The sequence below is a fragment of the Castor canadensis genome, chromosome 14, assembly GCF_047511655.1.
Source record: "Castor canadensis chromosome 14, mCasCan1.hap1v2, whole genome shotgun sequence".
Taxonomy (NCBI): Eukaryota; Metazoa; Chordata; class Mammalia; order Rodentia; family Castoridae; genus Castor; species Castor canadensis.
In genome coordinates this window covers 32,403,835-32,421,603 of record NC_133399.1, presented here as the reverse complement: position 1 = coordinate 32,421,603, position 17,769 = coordinate 32,403,835, and the positions used below count along the sequence as shown (strand labels likewise).

At 34.4% G+C, this 17,769-nt stretch overlaps 1 protein-coding gene across 1 annotated transcript; it reads left to right on the top strand.

The window, feature by feature from the left end:
• Positions 1–6,635: 6,635 nt before the first annotated feature.
• Positions 6,636–10,437, top strand: LOC109702497 (olfactory receptor 7G2-like). Its single transcript, XM_074054206.1, has one exon. It carries the CDS (start codon positions 6,924–6,926, stop codon positions 7,950–7,952), a length of 1,029 nt encoding a protein of 342 aa, XP_073910307.1. The 5' UTR covers positions 6,636–6,923; the 3' UTR covers positions 7,953–10,437.
• Positions 10,438–17,769: the final 7,332 nt, after the last annotated feature.

Genomic DNA, 17,769 nt, shown 5'->3' with positions numbered 1-17,769 from the left:
TCTAGAAGAAAAGGATGAATTTCTTGATGCATTTAACTACCAAATTTGAACCAAGAAGAAATTAACCACTTAAACAGATCTGCAACAAGCAATGATACTGAAGCAGCATAGAGTGTCCCAACAAAGAAGAGACCAGAACCTGACCAATTCACAGCTAATTCTACCTGATCTTTGAAGTACTGGCACTAATATTTCTCAAACTTTTCTAAGAAACAGAAAGTGAAGGCACACTACCAAACTAATTCTATCAAGGCAGTATTATAATCATTGCAAAACACAACAAAGATGCACAAAACAAAAAATTACAGACCAATGGGTTTAATGAACATACACGCAAAAATTCTGAAAAATACCCTGGCAAACCAAATTCAACAATGCATCAGAAAGATTGTACACCATGATCAATTTGGATTCATCCCAGGGATGCAAGGATGGTTCCACATAGACAAATCTCTAAATATAGTTCAGCATATAAATAGAAGCAAAGACAAAAACACATAGTCATTTTAATAGATGCAGAAAAACCTTTGACAAATTCAACCCCTTTCATTATAAGAGCACTGAAGACACTAGAATAGAAGGATGGTTCTCAGTACAATAAAGGCTAAATATGTCAAACCAATAGCCAACATTATAATAAATGAGGAAAAACTGAAACCATTCCCATTAAGTTCAGGAAAGAAATAGGAATGACCACTTTCCCCACTCCTGTACAATATAATTTTGGAATTCCTAATCAGAGCAGTAACACAGGAGCAAGAAATAAAAATATTTCAAATAGGGAAGGAAGAATTCAGACTATCCCTACTCAAAAATGATATGATCTTACACCTGAAAATCTGAAAAACTTCACTAAAATACTCTTAGAAATTATAAACACTTTTGGCAAAGTAGGAGGATACAAAATTAATACACATACCAAACATGAACACATTGAGAGAGAATTCAGGGAATCGATCCCATTTGCAATAGCCTCAAACAATAAAATACTTAACAAATTTAAGGAATGAAACAAAGAACTTTTTAATACAATTTATAAATCACTGAAATGAGAAATCAAAGAAGATATCAGAAGATGGAAAGATCTCCCATGCTCACGGATATTCCAGAAAAATCAATATTGTGAATATGTCTATACTACCAAAAGCAATCTACCGGTTCAACACATTCTCTGTCAAAATTCCAAGGACATTCTTTAAAGAAATAGAAAAACCAATCCTAAAATTGATATGGAAACCCAAAAGACCTCCAATAGGCAAACCAATTCTGAGCAAAAGTCTAATGCTAGAGGTATCACAATACATGACTCCAAAGTACACAGAGATAGAGCAATAAAATACAGCATGGGTACTGACAGAAAAAGAGAGTGAGACCACTGGAACAGAATAGAAGACTAAGGTATAAGTTCATGCTTTTAAAACCAACTGATTTTTGACAAAAATTACATGAAGGAGAAACGACAGCCTCTTCAACAAATGTTGGTGGGAAAACTGAATATTTACAAGTAAAAAATTGAAACTACACTTTTTCCTTTCACCTGGTACTTAATATTAACTAGAGTGGATCCAAAATCTTAGTATAAGGTCTGCAACTTTGAAACAACTACAAGAAATAGTAAGAAACACTGTGGAACATATAGGCATAGGCAACATCTTCTTAAATAGAAGTACAGGGGCCTAGTATCTAAGAGAAAGAAGGAATAAATAGTACTGCATCAAACTAAATAGATTCTACACAGAAAAGAAACACTCAGTAGACTCAAGTGACTGCCCACAGAATGGGAGAAAATCTTTCCCAGCAAATCATCTGGTTAAGGACTAATATCCAGAATCTACAGGAAGCTCAGAAATTCAATCCCCAAAGAATCAACAACCCTATGAAGAAATGGGCACATGAATTGCACAGGGAATTTTCAATGGAAGAGATAAAAATGACCAAAAACTACATGAAGAAGTGTTCAACGTCACTGACCATTAAAGAAATGCAAATCAAAACTGTACTGATTTCATCTCACCCCAGTTAGAATGACTATCTTCAAGAACAAAACCACAAATGTTGGTGAGGATAAGGCAAAACAAGAGCCATTACACACTCTTGATGGGAATGTAAATTAATACAACCATTATGGAAACCACTATGGAGATTCTTTAAAAAACTAAAAATAGACCTGCCATATGATCCAGTAATACCATTTTTGGGTATATACCTGAAGGAGTGTGAGTCAGAGTACAATAGAGACACTGGCACACCAATGTTCATAACAGTGCTGTTCACAATAGCCAAGCTATGGAAACAGCCCAGATTCCCTGGAACTGATGAATGGATTAATAAGCTGTGATGTATAGACACATGAAATTGTAGTCGGCCATAAGGAAAAATGAAGTTATGTGGTTTGAAGGTAAATGGATGTGATTGGAAGACATCATATTAAGGCTATATGTATTCTCTATGTTGAAGACAGAGCAAAAAGTAAATATACACAAAGAAACAAACATGACCACATACACATCTACAGGTAGGACATGTTGGCAATAGTGGACTGCAATTAGAACTCATGGGAGGAGGGAAGGGAAAGACTGAATGTTAGAAACTCAATAATGTTGAAATCCTTCACATCTGCATATGTAGAGGATGTACAATATATACTTAAACTTTTGAATAGTGGGAGTTGGGAGGGAAAGGATAAGGAAGAGTAAGAGAGGGCATTGAAACTGAACAAAATAAAGCATAGTCGCACTTGGGTACATTAGGAAAGTCCTTTGCATATTGACTTTTGAATTGATAATGAAAGACAGGACTGTATAATAGATGCAACAGGAGAGGTAACTATGGGAGTGGGGAGGGAGAAAGGAGGAGATAAAAGTGAAGGAATATAATTGAAGGACTTCATTTAAAAATATAAAGTAGAGGGATGAAACCTCTTGTACTTGCTTTAAGTGGGACAGGGAAAGGGTGCTGGGACAACATGAAGAGGGTGATCTAGCTAATGTATAACATAAGGCTATTCAGAATTGTCACAACGACCCCCATAAAATGAATGTATGCTTACAAAATTAGAGTAAATAACTTATTGAAATTAATAAAATGAAAGCACAACATGTTAAAACATAACTAGTACAGCAACAGCAGTATCAAGAAGTAATTTTAGAGCAATATAAAAATAGAAAAAATAACAAGTAATCAACCAACAAATGTATGTCAAACATTCAGAAAAAAAAGTACAAATCAAAATTAATTGAAGGAAAGAAAACACAAATTTCAGAGTATAAGTAAATGAAATTGTGATTTAAAGGGCCCCACAAAAATCAATGAGAGTGGATTTTTTTGAAATGGCAAACAAAACCAACAGTACTTTAGCTACACTAAGGGGTAAACAAAAATCCAAATAAGTAAAATTGTATATGTAAAGTGGATCATTAAAACTGATACCACAGGAATGAAAAGGATCAGCAGATGCTATTCTGACCAACTTTGTGCAAACAAATAGGAAATCTAGAAAAATTAAGAATTTTCTGAATATACATAACCTACTGAAATTGAATCATGAGTACACTGAAAACTTCCCAAGCTGGCAATAAATACTGAGTTTGAATCACTAATAAATGTCTCCCAAGAAATATTTGGTACTGAATTCACTGATGACTTGCATCAAAGTTTCAAAAATAACAAATTTTTCTGAAACTATTATGGAGAATTTAAAGGGAGGAACCCATTCTAAGTTAATTCTACAAGACAGAATTAACAATATAATGGTAATGCTTTTATATAAAGGTAAATACGTTCATATGAAAACCAGATAAGTGTTCAAAAAAAGAGAAAATTATTTGCCAATATCACAAACATAAAAATTCTCAAAAATACTATCAAAAAGAACAAAACAGCACATGAAAAACATAATTTGCAATGATCTAGTGGGGCTTTTCCCTAGCATGCATGGATGGTCCATGAGTGAACTATACCACACCAACAGAAAGGAACTATTATGTTCATCTTAATGAATGCAAACAAGCATTTGGTAAAATTCAAGGTAACTTCATGATAAAAATTATAAACAAAGGATGCATAAAAGAATCTTACTTCAACATAATAAAAACTATTCATGACAAATACACAGCTAAGCAGAAAGCTGAAAACATTATCTCTTAATTTTTCAAATAAGACGAGTGCACTGCAGTGGTTTGGATAAGTGCTCCTTCAAGGACCAAATCTTGAAGTATTGTTCTCCATCCCTAAGCACTATTGGTGTGCATACCATCTTAAAGATTTGGAGACTCCTTAGAGGTCTTTTTGTCATTAGCAAAATGATTCGTGAGAATATTCGGATTTCAACCTATTCTTCTTCCTCTCACATCAGAAACATGAGATAAGCAGATTTTCTATGTGCTTCAACCAGGATGCACTGCCTCATTACAGACTAAATGCAACAAGGTCAACTAATAACAGACTAAAGCCACCCAAAGAGTCAGCCAAGTAATATTTTTTTATAATCTGGTTATACCAGACACTTTTCACCATAACAGAAACCTGATTAACATACTTACTTTTCCCACTCTCAATCAATACACTACAAGAAGTTTTAGCCAGGTCAGTCAATAAATAGTAATAATAAAAAGGCAATTGAATATGAAGAGAAAAACCAAATTATATGTTTGTAAATTATATGATTCTATATATACAAAAATCTAAATAGTCCATGAAAATATTTTTACAAGTGACAAATTCAGTAATGATTTGGGATATAGAAGCAAGAGAAGACCACAAAGCTGACTTACTTAAACTTATAAAATTATAAATTTGTATATAATGAGTCTATATGGTAAAAAATATGCTGATAAACACACAAAAATATCCTTACATATAAACAGTCTTAAAATGAACCTTAGCATGGGGGCATTACACTATGAAATAATGGTTTAAATCTGACCAATTGATCTGCAGAGTTGGACACTCTGTATGCAATTCAATTACAAATCATTTAGTGATTTGTAGTGAATTAGCAGCTTAATTAAAATGTAGATGTCTTTGCATGTATGGAATTATAAGAATGAAATATCTTCATATTTTTAATGTATGCTAGTTCAAAAATAAGTAAAATTACCTAAGAATACCTGTACAGTATAACCTATAAATGTTGAAGCACAATTTCACACACTGTTTTTGAAGGACTCTATTGAAATGCCAACAATATTGAAAAAGATGTTTATGAAATTTTAAGCAGGTTTCATGCTGCTGTCTATATTTTTGTATCCATAACTGATTACAAAACTAGTTTAAGAATCTTTCATTCAAATTGTATTAAAAATTAAGGTTCAGTGTACTTCAATGATAGTGAAGAAAACAAAACTGCTAGGTATTTGCCTTTTTACTATATCTTAGTTAATATTTATAATCACATTAGTATACCCACATATATAACACAGGTGTTATCATCTAAAATGAAATCAGACTTCCTAATATCAATCATCCAGAGTTTCCTTTGTTAATAACATAAAGTGAACACTGGGATTCATTAATGAGTTCTGTGTTGTGGATTCGAGTACCATGTAAAGGAAATGAGCAGAAACAATGGAGAAAAGTGAATGACGCAAGTCTGTTCTCGGGGTTCAGGGAATTATCCGTACAATATTACTCCCTTCTTTAAGGATAGTCTTTAGGATACACACTATACTGGGATTAAATTGATAATAAAATTGCTGTTTTAATGAGGAGCTTTGGATATTACGTCCCCAGAGAGATAGAGACCATCGGAGCTGGCACATATTCTCACACAAAAGCTCTGCTCCAGTCATGAAACAATACCTGAGCCTCCTCTAAGTAATGATCCTTTTGAACATGAGACTATTAAATCATTCAGTCTTCCTGCCCTTCCTGAACACAGATCTTCCATCTTCAATATCCAGAAGACATGGTGAACATCATTTCCCTTGAAGTATACCAGGTAACACAATGTCCCTTGGTAAATGTAGTAGAAAGGAGGAAGTTATGTTTTAGAATTTCATCCTGAGAATCAGTGAGGAGAGTAAGTAACAAAGCAGAGAAAAATATGAGAAACAACATCCCCTGCTTCTCTTGTCAACTATCTGTCATCCTCTTCCTCTTAATAGGTCCCCATAGTTGTTTCCCCAATGCTGAACCAGACTCATGCTGCTCATCTCATACTCCATCCAAGAAGAAGCCCCATTTTAAACATTTTTATTAGCATGTATTGGTTATGCAGTGTGTTTCATTGCCAAGTTTCCATATATCCATCCAGTTTACCTTCATTACATTCATCCCCACCAGCATACATTCTCAACCTTTAGCCTACTTCAAAGACTTTAAAAAGATTTTATTGTTCAATTGTCATATAAGAATACAAAGTACATTGAACATATTTATTCTCTTTCACCCTGTCTGTTCATTATCTCACTCGCACATGTACTCACCTCCTGTCAGGACCTGTTTAACATTCTTGTCCATCAATTTTCAAGTATGTTCATTGTTCACAGAGGTTTCAGCATTGTATTTTATTCTTTATTCAGATTAGTCTCTTTTGTTACTCTCCCTTACCCATTCCTACCTAACTCCTATTATTCAGAAATTTTCAGTGTGTTTCACAATGAAGGCCCATTTTTAAGAGCAGAAATTTGTCCATTCTCAAACATGATTACTATTACAAAATATGCTGAAATATGCTTCCATTTTTCTAGATTATTGGTGAGACTGTTTTTAGAGTATTAAATACTAGGACGACCATAACTCAGGATCAGAGTCTGGGTGAGCAAACAAAAAATTTCACTTCTTCACAGTTTTGGAGAATAGCAGTCTAAAGATAAATGTATCTACAGGGATGTTTGTCTAACAGGTTCCCAAGTGATGATGCTGGTGGATAAATACATTTTGTCATTGTTTTACCCAAATTTTCCATCAGATCTTTCAGCATCATGGAAGCAAAAAACCGAACTGTTATTTCAGAATTTCTTCTCCTGGGATTGAGTGATGATTTAGAACTGCAGCCTCTCATCTTCAGCATCTTCCTGTCCATGTACCTGGTCACCATCTTGGGAAACCTGATAATTATTCTGACCATCAGCTATTACTCCCACCTCCACACACCTATGTATTTCTTTCTTTCTAACCTATCTGCTAATGATATTTGTTTCAGCACAAGTACAATCCCAAAGATGCTGCTGAATATCCAAAAGCAGGATCAGAACATCTCTTACATGGGCTGCATCAGCCAGGTTTGCTTTGTTTCAGTTTTTGGTGGCATGGAAAATTGTCTCCTTGCAGTGATGGCCTATGATCGCTATGTGGCCATTTGTCACCCCCTGAGGTACACAATTATCATGAACCCCTGTCTCTGTGTCATGCTAGCTCTGATCTCTCTGTTTATTAGCACTGCAGTTGCTCTGCTGCACAGTTTGATGGTTTTGCGGTTGTCCTTCTGCACAGAACCAAAAATCCCCCACTTCTTCTGTGAACTTGGTCAGATCATTAAACGCTCATGTTCTGATCCTCTCATCAATAACATCCTGATATTTGTCACAGCTTGTGTATTTGGTGGTGTTCCTGTCGCTGGAATAATTTTCTCTTATGTTAACATTGTTTTCTCTCTTCTGAGAATGCCATCATCAATAGGAAAGCATAAAGCCTTTTCAACCTGTGGGTCTCATCTGTCTGTTGTATCCTTGTTTTATGGGACAGGTTTTGGGATTTACATTAGCTCTGCAGTTACTGACTCATCCTGGAAGTCTGCAGTGGCTTCAGTGATGTATTCTGTAGTCCCCCAAATGCTTAACCCCTTTATCTATAGCCTGAGAAACAAGGAAATGAAGGAAGCTCTGAGGAAACTTATCAGCATGACAACTTCTACTATGTATCAATTGTTAAGGGCTTGGGTTTCTAGAGTAAATCAATGTGAAATATGCCAGAGTGTGAGAAACTTCTGCCATTGTATTCTTCCAAAATGACTGGACAATGTATTTTCCAGGTGCATTTTAGTTATGGATTTGACAGTTTCATGCTTTGTTCTGTACCATGTTATACACAATTCTATCCTCTTAATTTAGTTCCTTTATATGGAATCTAGAGAAGCCTGAAAGATCAAAATCTTAACATACCTTTAGGCACACTCCCAGAAGGATATAAGTTGGAGAAGGCAACTAGAGCAGTGATAATATTTAAATAAAGATCATCATAGCTAGAGAACAACTTCTACCTGTTCATGTGGCTAAGACTGTCAGAATCTCATCCAAGAATAATATCTAATGAGAAAGAAGAGGGGGAAATCATAGCCTGTCAGATATCATTAGACTTGTTACTGGTTAACAAAATCCTTCGGAGGGAATCATAACTTTCTTCATATTTAGGAGTGATTAAATGACATTAGAGTTTTGAGATATTTGAATGATACTGGAAGCTGATCAGTAAAGATTCCCTAAGTATTAATGAGGAAAATGAACTCTTACATTAATTGGTACTCATCAATAAAGACAATTGCTTTATAAAAACAATATGGTACTGACACAAAAACAGACATGAAGACCCAGTGGAACAGAATAGAGGACCTGGATATGAATCCACACAACTATACCCACCTCATTTTTGACAATGGTGCCAAAAATATACGATGGAAAAAAGACAGCAGCTTTAACAAATGTTGCTGGGAAAAGTGGTTATCCATCTGCAAGAAACTGAAACTAGATCCATGTCTATCATCTTGTACTAGTATTAACTCAAAAATGGATTAAGGACCTAAATATCAGACCTGAAACTCTGAAGTTACTACAGTAAGGAGCAGGAAACACTCTGGAAGTAATAGGTATAGGCAAAGAATTACTGAATAGAATGCCAGAAGCCCAGCAACTGAGAGAAAGGATGAATAAATGGGAGTTTTCACAAAATTAAAAAGCCTCTGCACATTAAAAGAAATGGTCTCTAAACTGAAGAGACCACCCACAGAGTGGGAGAAAATATTTGCCAGCTATACATCAGACAAGGGACTGATAATCAGAACATACAGGGAACATAAGAAACTAAACACTCCTAAACTCAAGGAACCAATTAAGAAATGGGCAACTAAACTAAATAGAACTTTCTCAAAAAAAGAAATTCAAATAGCCATAAAACACATGAAAAAATGCTCACCATCTGTAGCCATAAAGGGAGTGCAAATCAAAACTTGACTAAAATTCTACCTCACCCCTGTTAGAATAGCCATCACCACAAACACCAACAACAACATGTGTTGGTGATGATGTGGGGAAAAAGGAACCCTAGTCCACTGCTGGTGGGAATGCAAGCTGGTGCAACCACTCCGGAAAAAAATGTGGAGATGTCTTAAAAATCTAAACATGGACCTGCCATATGATTCAGCAATCCCACTCCTGGGTATATACCCAAAGGAATGCAACACAGGTTACTACACAGGCACCTGCACACCCATGTTTATTGCAGTACTATTCACAGTAGCCACATTATGGAAACAAACAAGATGCCCTACTACTGATGAATGGATCAAGAAAATGTGGTACTTGTACACAATGGAATTTTACTCAGCTGTGAAGAAGAATGAAATCTTATAATTTGCAAGTAAATAGACAGAAATGGAGAACATTATTCTGAGTGAGGTGAACCAGATTCAGAAGACCAAACATCGTATGTTCTCCCTCATATGTGGACTTTAAATCTAGGGCAAATGCAGCAATGTGGTTGGACATGGATCACATGATAAGGGGAGAGCACATACGGGAGATATAGGAATAGGTAGAAAACCCAAAACATGAAAGCATTTGATGTCCCCACACCAGAGGAACTAATACAGAAACCTTAAAGCGACAGAGGTTATCATGAGAAGTGTATCAGAAACCAGTGTAAAGATCAGTGAGAGATGAATCAACATGGGTCATAACACATGGGTACACAAAAACAATGTGGGGAATCTTTCTGTATAGCTATCCTTAACTCAACTAAAAAATGCTTTGTATTCCTTATTATGCTTGTTTCTTTTCTTCAACAAAATTAGTGATAAGGGCAGAACAGGACTGACCTGGATCTGAGGGAGTGAGAGGGAGGCATAGTGGGGAGAGGTGGGATGGGTGGAGAAATGACCTAAACAATGTATGCACATGTGAATAAATGAATTTTAAAAAAGAGAATTGCTTTTCATTAAAAGGACTTCAGAGGGGAACAATATGCCATAACCTAGAGGTGAGCGTCTTTCAGTCCACCACAGGTGGTCACTTTAGGAAATACAGCTGTCTAGTTTGACACCCAATATTGACTCCAGAGAAAGAAAATTTAGTGTCCTTCCCTGGATACATTTATAGTTATCTTTTCCATACATCTATATTACTGCATTCCTTTCTTCTTCCTCCTTTTCTTCTTCCTGCTACACTTCTTCTTTCCTTCTCCTCTCTTCCTCTCTCTCTCTCTCTCTCTCTCTCTCTCTCTCTCTCTCTCGATCATTGGCCCTTAATATTGTCATTTTCACAGGACAGTAATGCTTTCAATCACCTTTGAGGAAATTCCTGTACAATATATTTCATAAATATGCTGTAGTTTAACTGTGTTAAAATTTTTTGGTGGTGCAGGGGTTTGAACTCAGGGTCTTGCACTTGCCATGAAGGCACTCTCCACTTGATGCACGTCCTCATCCTTGACTGTGTTAAATTCTAACTAAGTGATTGATTTCATGTCTTCTTGTTAGTCTCATCATTTTTTTTTTTTGCAGTACTGAGGATTGAACTTAGGGCCTTCACTTGAGACACTCCAAAAGCCCTATTTTTGTGAAGGGTTTTTCAAGATAGGGTCTCATGAGCTGTTTTCCTGGGCTGGCTTTGAACCACGATCCTCCTGATCTCTGCCTCCTGAATAGTTAGGACTACAGGTGTGAGCCACCAGTGCCCATCATTGTACTTAAGAATCAATCATGTTTTTATTCAATTATTATTAATAGCTCATGTTTTTATTTTGTGCCTGGGGACATTAGAATAAGAAGAATATCTGGTGTTTATGAAATTTTGATGTCTATATTGTGATATTTTGAATTAAGCTTTTTGAAAAAATCCTCTGTGACTTTTGAAGGTAATAAAAATTAATAGGGATGAATTGTTGGCTGACACAGTGTAGCTTGCCATGGATTGGTACTTCTAAGGACTTTTCCTAAATTACTGAGCTAATTTACCTTCCCACTAAATACTTCTGGTGTTCCACAAATAACTTTATTTACTCTGACAATATCATTGGTGTGGAATAGCATTTCATTAACACACATTTCTACTACTATGAAATTAAGAATCCCTTTTCCCTATTAAGTGCCATCAATTTTCCTGTTTTTTGAAACATTATTTTTGATATTTCCATTGAGAGGCTTAAGTGTTAAAATACTTCATAATCTTTTTGTGGGGATTGATCCTTAGTGTCTCTTCCATGCTAGCCAAGCATAAAGTTTCATCCTCAACTCCAAAATAGATTTTATTTTGTTATTGGAATAGTTGTCCTTGAAATATGAATATATAGCTAATTTAGTCTTCTGGAGTGACTCTACTTTTGTATTTACTTTGTAGTGCTTACTATATGCCCTCAAGCACGTAGGTTTCACATTGTTTAATTTGTCAATATTTTCTTTGGTATGTGTTCAATAGCTCCTGATATTGAAACCCCTCCTTGCTTCAGTAAAAGGTTTATATGCCTCTTTTTGTAATTTACAGATAAAAAATAAGAAATTTCTTTTAGCAGTTAATTTGAGAAAATAACCCAAACTCATTTCTATTTTGTAACACATTTGACTAAGCAGACAATCCATTCACTATAATGGCAATTCAGAATAAAGATTTATGTGATAATACTTTTATGGATTTTCTTTTCTGAACAATAGAACTGTTGTATTTTTCTTACATTAATTTCATGTCTTCATCATTATAGCATATTTCCCAATTAAAACAAAATTTGTTATGGCCACAAATGAGCTGTAAAACATTTTTACTTATAATCACAATGGTACCATGTGCCACAGATCAATTGCCTTTTTGAAGGCTTGCAATTGTCTGCATGATATTGTTAATCCAGAAACACAAATTAAATCTAAGAACAGTAATCTGTGTTAATATGTTTGTGTATAATATATGCTATTGTTTTGCATGAAACAGTGAAATATAATTTCAATGTCTAATCCAATATTATTGCACATAATAAATTGGAAGTTTCACTTTATAGTACACAAAATCAAGTTCAAATTTACTTGATCTATCAGCACTCACTTTTGCATTATTTATGCTACAATGACTATATTATTACTTGCATTTGCAACATATGCATATATTATATAATATACTTAAAATATAAACATAACAAGAATATACCTGATACTGTTTGTAAGAATGATTTTGACTATAAAGATACCTAGGGAAAAAGAACTAGAATTCAATATGAAAGGAAGATATGTCCATGAGTGAATGGCCCTTGAGATGGACAAGGACAGAAACAGGTAGACAGCAAAAGACCACAAGTTTGTGCTGACAGATTATCTGAGACTAAGTTGGGAAAGACAACAAAAAAGTTCCCAAATTACTCTCTCATTTCCTTACTCGATTATCTTAATAATTTTCCATAATAAGGAAATCCCACTCAGCACATGTGAGTTCCTTTAAACTCTATTTGTATTCATTAAATAATTACTCTACTTCAATTATGCCAACTCTTGAACTGTTCAAGTGTACTTTGCTCAATGCCATTTTCAGTCTCCATTATCTTTCCTCTTTCTACATCTTTCCAGGATGACTGGAAATTTATGATACTGAAATTTCTCCTCCTAGGAATCAGCTTAAGATATACCAACAAAAATGTTTACATTGTTCAATTTTATCTAAAGACTGAACTTTTCATCATTTTCCTCATTTGCTTTTTTGGGAAAGAAGACATGCAACATATCCTTACAGGAGATTAGTGTTTTATCTATAAGTAAGTGTGTACAATTAATATCCCACCAAATAATAGTCATTATAAATGCCAGTTTCTGAACTATATTCTCTAAACAAGTGTGTGTCCTTGTTTGAATCAGTCTTTTGCTACATAATCATTTTATAATTGGAGACATTGAAAATGAAGGAATCCCATGTTGATTTTCAGAAGCAGGAGGTAGAACCACATCAACCTGTCCAAATTCCTAATGCTGCAGTCTTTGAGGTCACATCATGTGGTGATAGATAGTCAGCTCTGAATCTCAGTCTGTTGGCTTCAAATTTCTGAACCACTATGTCATAACATCAAGGTTTGATGTGTCAGTGCATCCATGTGTCCATAACTTAGTCACATTCGCTTTATCCTAAAATGAAATCTGGGCTGAAATGGGAGCCATGGAGGTACCTGACTCTTAAAGCTTTTGAAAGTATAAAATCAGTCAATATTAGTAAAGTCCTGAGAAATGTGCCCAGTAATAAAATGCCATAAGTGCTATGTTGATATAAGTTTATTGTAATGTATATGTATTAGAATCATTTATGATAATATTCATATTAGAAAAATTAAGTCAAGGGATAAATATTCAAACAATAGGACAAAGAAATGATATAGGTTATTTAAGAGGTCTGTGAAAAGCTACCTCTTGCTGAAGATGCTATTTTGTTTCATGGACTTGGAAACTTTTAGTTCTCTCTGTAGAGTAACAAAGAACTAGGTAAATCCATAAAAATTTATTAATTCTACTCTATGCAATGGAAAAATTAATTAATCATGTGATAAGATTGGCAATTTTATGGGCAAGTGGTCCTCATATATATTGGTTCCAAGGTTAACAGCACAACATTTTGGAATGTCTTCATAGTTCCCTATGTCAATCTAAGTCCAAAGTTATGAATCTGGAACACTGTGGGGCCAGCCCTCTGTGCTGTCATAAGTCTTCCAGCTGATTCTCATGTAAGATCACTTGGGAACCACTTGCTAAAACCTAGAATGAATATTTTCATATTCATTTTCTTGGTAGTTTGATATTTGAATCAAACAACCAATCAATACATCCATCATTGAATATGCTGAAGATTCCTTGCATGGTAGATATAATGACCAACTTGTCCATGTGTGAAATCCTCCCAAAATTTTATAGAACTTGGTTTGCTAAGTTTTTTAAAGAGCTTTCACATTTATGTTCATCAAGAACATTGGCATTGAGTTTCCTTTTATTGTGTTGGGTGTTTTGTCTTTGGTGAGGGAATTATTGTACTCTCATTAAAGATTTGTGAAAGTATTTCCTGTTATCTTCAGTCTTTGGAGGAATTTGTGAACAATTGCTCTTTCTTAGTGGTTTCTACAAGTCACTGTCTTCCTTTGATGGGAGACATTTCCTTATTGATTTACTTTCCTAAACTGTTATTAGTATGTTCTATTTTCTGTCTTCATGAATCAATCTTGATGGATTACATGTGTCTAGGAATTTCTCCATTTCCTGCAAGTTATCTAGTTTGTTTCATAATTTTCATAGTAACTTGACATGAACATTCAAACATCTTATAATACTTCAAATATGAGTACAATAATAATCAGTATGTTCTCAGTACATAAAGTTTAGTTTTTTTCCTTTGAGAAATGACAGCATATTTACTAATGAAGTAAAAGTGTCACAAAATCATGTCAAGCTATTTAGGTAATATGATTAGGAGAATTTTTCAAATAAGGAAAATAAGTAGAGGGCATTCTAACATGACCTCAGAAGGAAAGTGTTTTTTAGGAAACATCTCAGTAACTACTTAACCAAAGATGAATATTCAGTACATTTTCCTCAAAGTGGGTTTTCCTGTTATATAGAACCCACATTGCCCTAACCACAGGAATAGACTAAATCTGGTCTCTGCATATGATCTGTTCCTTGCTAGCCCTTTTCTAACTGATTAAGCTTCTGTAAATTTTCTTCTTCTCAGGCATATCCATAAAAGTTCATTAACTGTTGTTCTCTTCTATGGAGATCAATGAACTGGAGCATTGAGATTGAAATCATTTGCGAAATGTTACACAGATGAACCCAATACAATCAGATTTTTAGCACATGTTAAGGTGTAATTACATTTCACAGTATATTCTCTGAACACTGTTCAGCTTAAAACATATGAATTGTTCATATCTGTAATTTTCCATATACTCTGGTTAAAGGCAGGTAATAAAAATTAGAGAGATACAGTACATAAGGGAAGCATTTGTCAAGTACTGATAATGTTTTAAAAAGAGCAGGAAAAATCCAAATCAATTTGAAATATGACTTCATGTGTTGGTGTGATAATTGTATAAATGTAAAATTAGGGTAGGTGTGGGGGCTCAAGCCTGTATTCCACACTACTTCACAAATGAGGCTTAGGTAGCTCCCAGTGGGTTTTGAGAGCATCCGCATGGAAAGCAATCTGTGCAAAAAGTCTGCATGAGTCTGTCCTAACCAATAAAAGCCTGCTGTGGTGGCATATCACCAAGCTATTCAAAAAGATTAAATAGGATGATTGCTGTACAACCTGACCTATGCATAAATTCGAGAACCTATCTCAAAAATAACCAAATGAAAAAGAGCTAGGGGCGATATAGAACAATTGAAGTCCAAGAGGTCAAACTCCAGCAACACAAAAAAGTTAATATAATATGATATAGTGGTTACCTGAGTCTGGAGAAGGCAGGGAGGAGGAAGAGATAAGGCAAGATCAGTCAATAGGTACAAAATTATAAATAGCTAGGAGGAATAAGTTATGGTATTTCATTGCACTTTAGTATACTGCATGTTATGAAGTAGGGTTTTGATGATGAGTGGATTAAGACAATGTGACAGATATATGTATATGTACGTATATAATGGAATATTTTTCAACCACAAGGAAAAATGAAATTTTGTCATTCACAGGTAAATGGATGAAAATAGGGAACATCGTCTTAAGTGAAGTAAGCCAAGTTCAGAAAGACAAGGGTCACATATTTCCTCTCATATGTTGAAGATCCAAATACTAATATAAGCATTACCATATATTTACATTATATTTCACAGTATCTAGTCTGAGCAGTGTTTAACTTAAAATATATGAAGTGCATATATATTGCAATATATATATACATATATATATGTGCATATACATACAAAATATGTTCCTAGAAGTGGGATTGTTCAGGGAGACTAAGGAAGGATGAAGAGAAACAAAGATTGACAGAAAGTGAATGATATTATAATACATCACATCTGTGTAGGAAAAGACACAATTAAATGCACTATTTGCTGTGGAGCAATACAGGGTAGTGGAAATGGTAAAGAAGAGTAATAGAGATTGTTAGATGGATAAATGTACAATATATTTATAGGGAATATTCCAAGGCAAAATCCCACTGAACAATGAACAAACACTTGAACAATGAAGGATAGAAATGTAAAACAAGACACATTTAGGGGGAGGGTAATAGCAGCAGGAGGAGGTTAATGAAGAGGTTAAAGTGGATAATATGGTTAAGGTACTTTCTATACATGTATGAATATGGAACATTGAAATCTGTCAATGTTATTTTATGAAGGGGAGAAGGAAATGAGGAAGAATGATGGAGAGATTGAACCAAATCACTGTACAATATGTGTGTATATGGAAATGTCACAATTAAACAGTCTACATATCTATCATATACTAATAAAAGCATTTTAAAAAGTAAAGGAGGGTTTTGAGAGAACACAGCATACAGTCCCTTATTTCCAGTCCTCTATGAATGAATGAGGTTTTCATTTTCACTGATCAAAACAGAAGTCTAGGAAAGATACATCTGGGGCATAATACACAACAATTTTCTTAAGAATATTTCCAAAAGTTTCTGTTTAATATTTTCAGATTATAGTTGACTACTGAGCTAAAATCATAGGAAGAACAACCACAGCTAAATGGGTCTACCATTTTTAAGTAAACAACACAAAAAACTCTGCAAAATGAATTTGCAAATTTACTTGGCTATAATAATAATTTCATTTTGTGTCTCTTAAATATATAAAATTAAATTACATGCAAGGATTACTTCTTCATCAAATTTATTTATTTTTAATGTTATATATCTTTCAAAATCCACAGGATAAAAGTGTACTCCTGACACACCATAACACTATTATATCTCAAAAACAAGACACAAGTATCATATGTTAGCTTCAACTCTTATTTGACAGAAAGTCCTGGGGTTTAAAATCTTGGCCTTGTACTTGCTAGACAAGCAATTTATCACTTGATCGGCATTCCAGTTATTTTTGTTTAATTTGTCTTTAGCTAGGTCTTGTGCTTCTGTATTCCCCTATATCTGCCTTCCAAGTAGCTTGAATTATAGAAAGTCTCCACCTTGCTTGTCTTGGAGCTGTTCTGAAGAGTTGGTGGTGAATGCAATCGATCCCAAGGCTGACAAGGACAGATGTCTTCCTGAGCAATCCCTTGATTTTCGTAGGAACCACTGACTCTCAGTGATACTTTAAAGATGACTTTCTTCTTCCTTCTTTCTATCTTTACACACAACATCTCCAACCTATGACAAAGGTCTTCTAAGTTTGCAGAAATTGAATTAATTTTATTCAAACATTTCATTTTGTTGAATTCATGTGAGATGAATAAACAGTGAACATTCTTAAAATTACAAGCTAGAAGGGAAATATTAAAGTCACCCTTAGCAAATATTCAATGATGAGGAATCAAAAAAGAAAACTGTAATCCAAATTATGATTAAAAATCACAAAAACATATCACATTAGTAGCTCTACCAAAAATGTTGAAATATATTAAAACTCAAATCAGTGAAGTTAAATTGTGA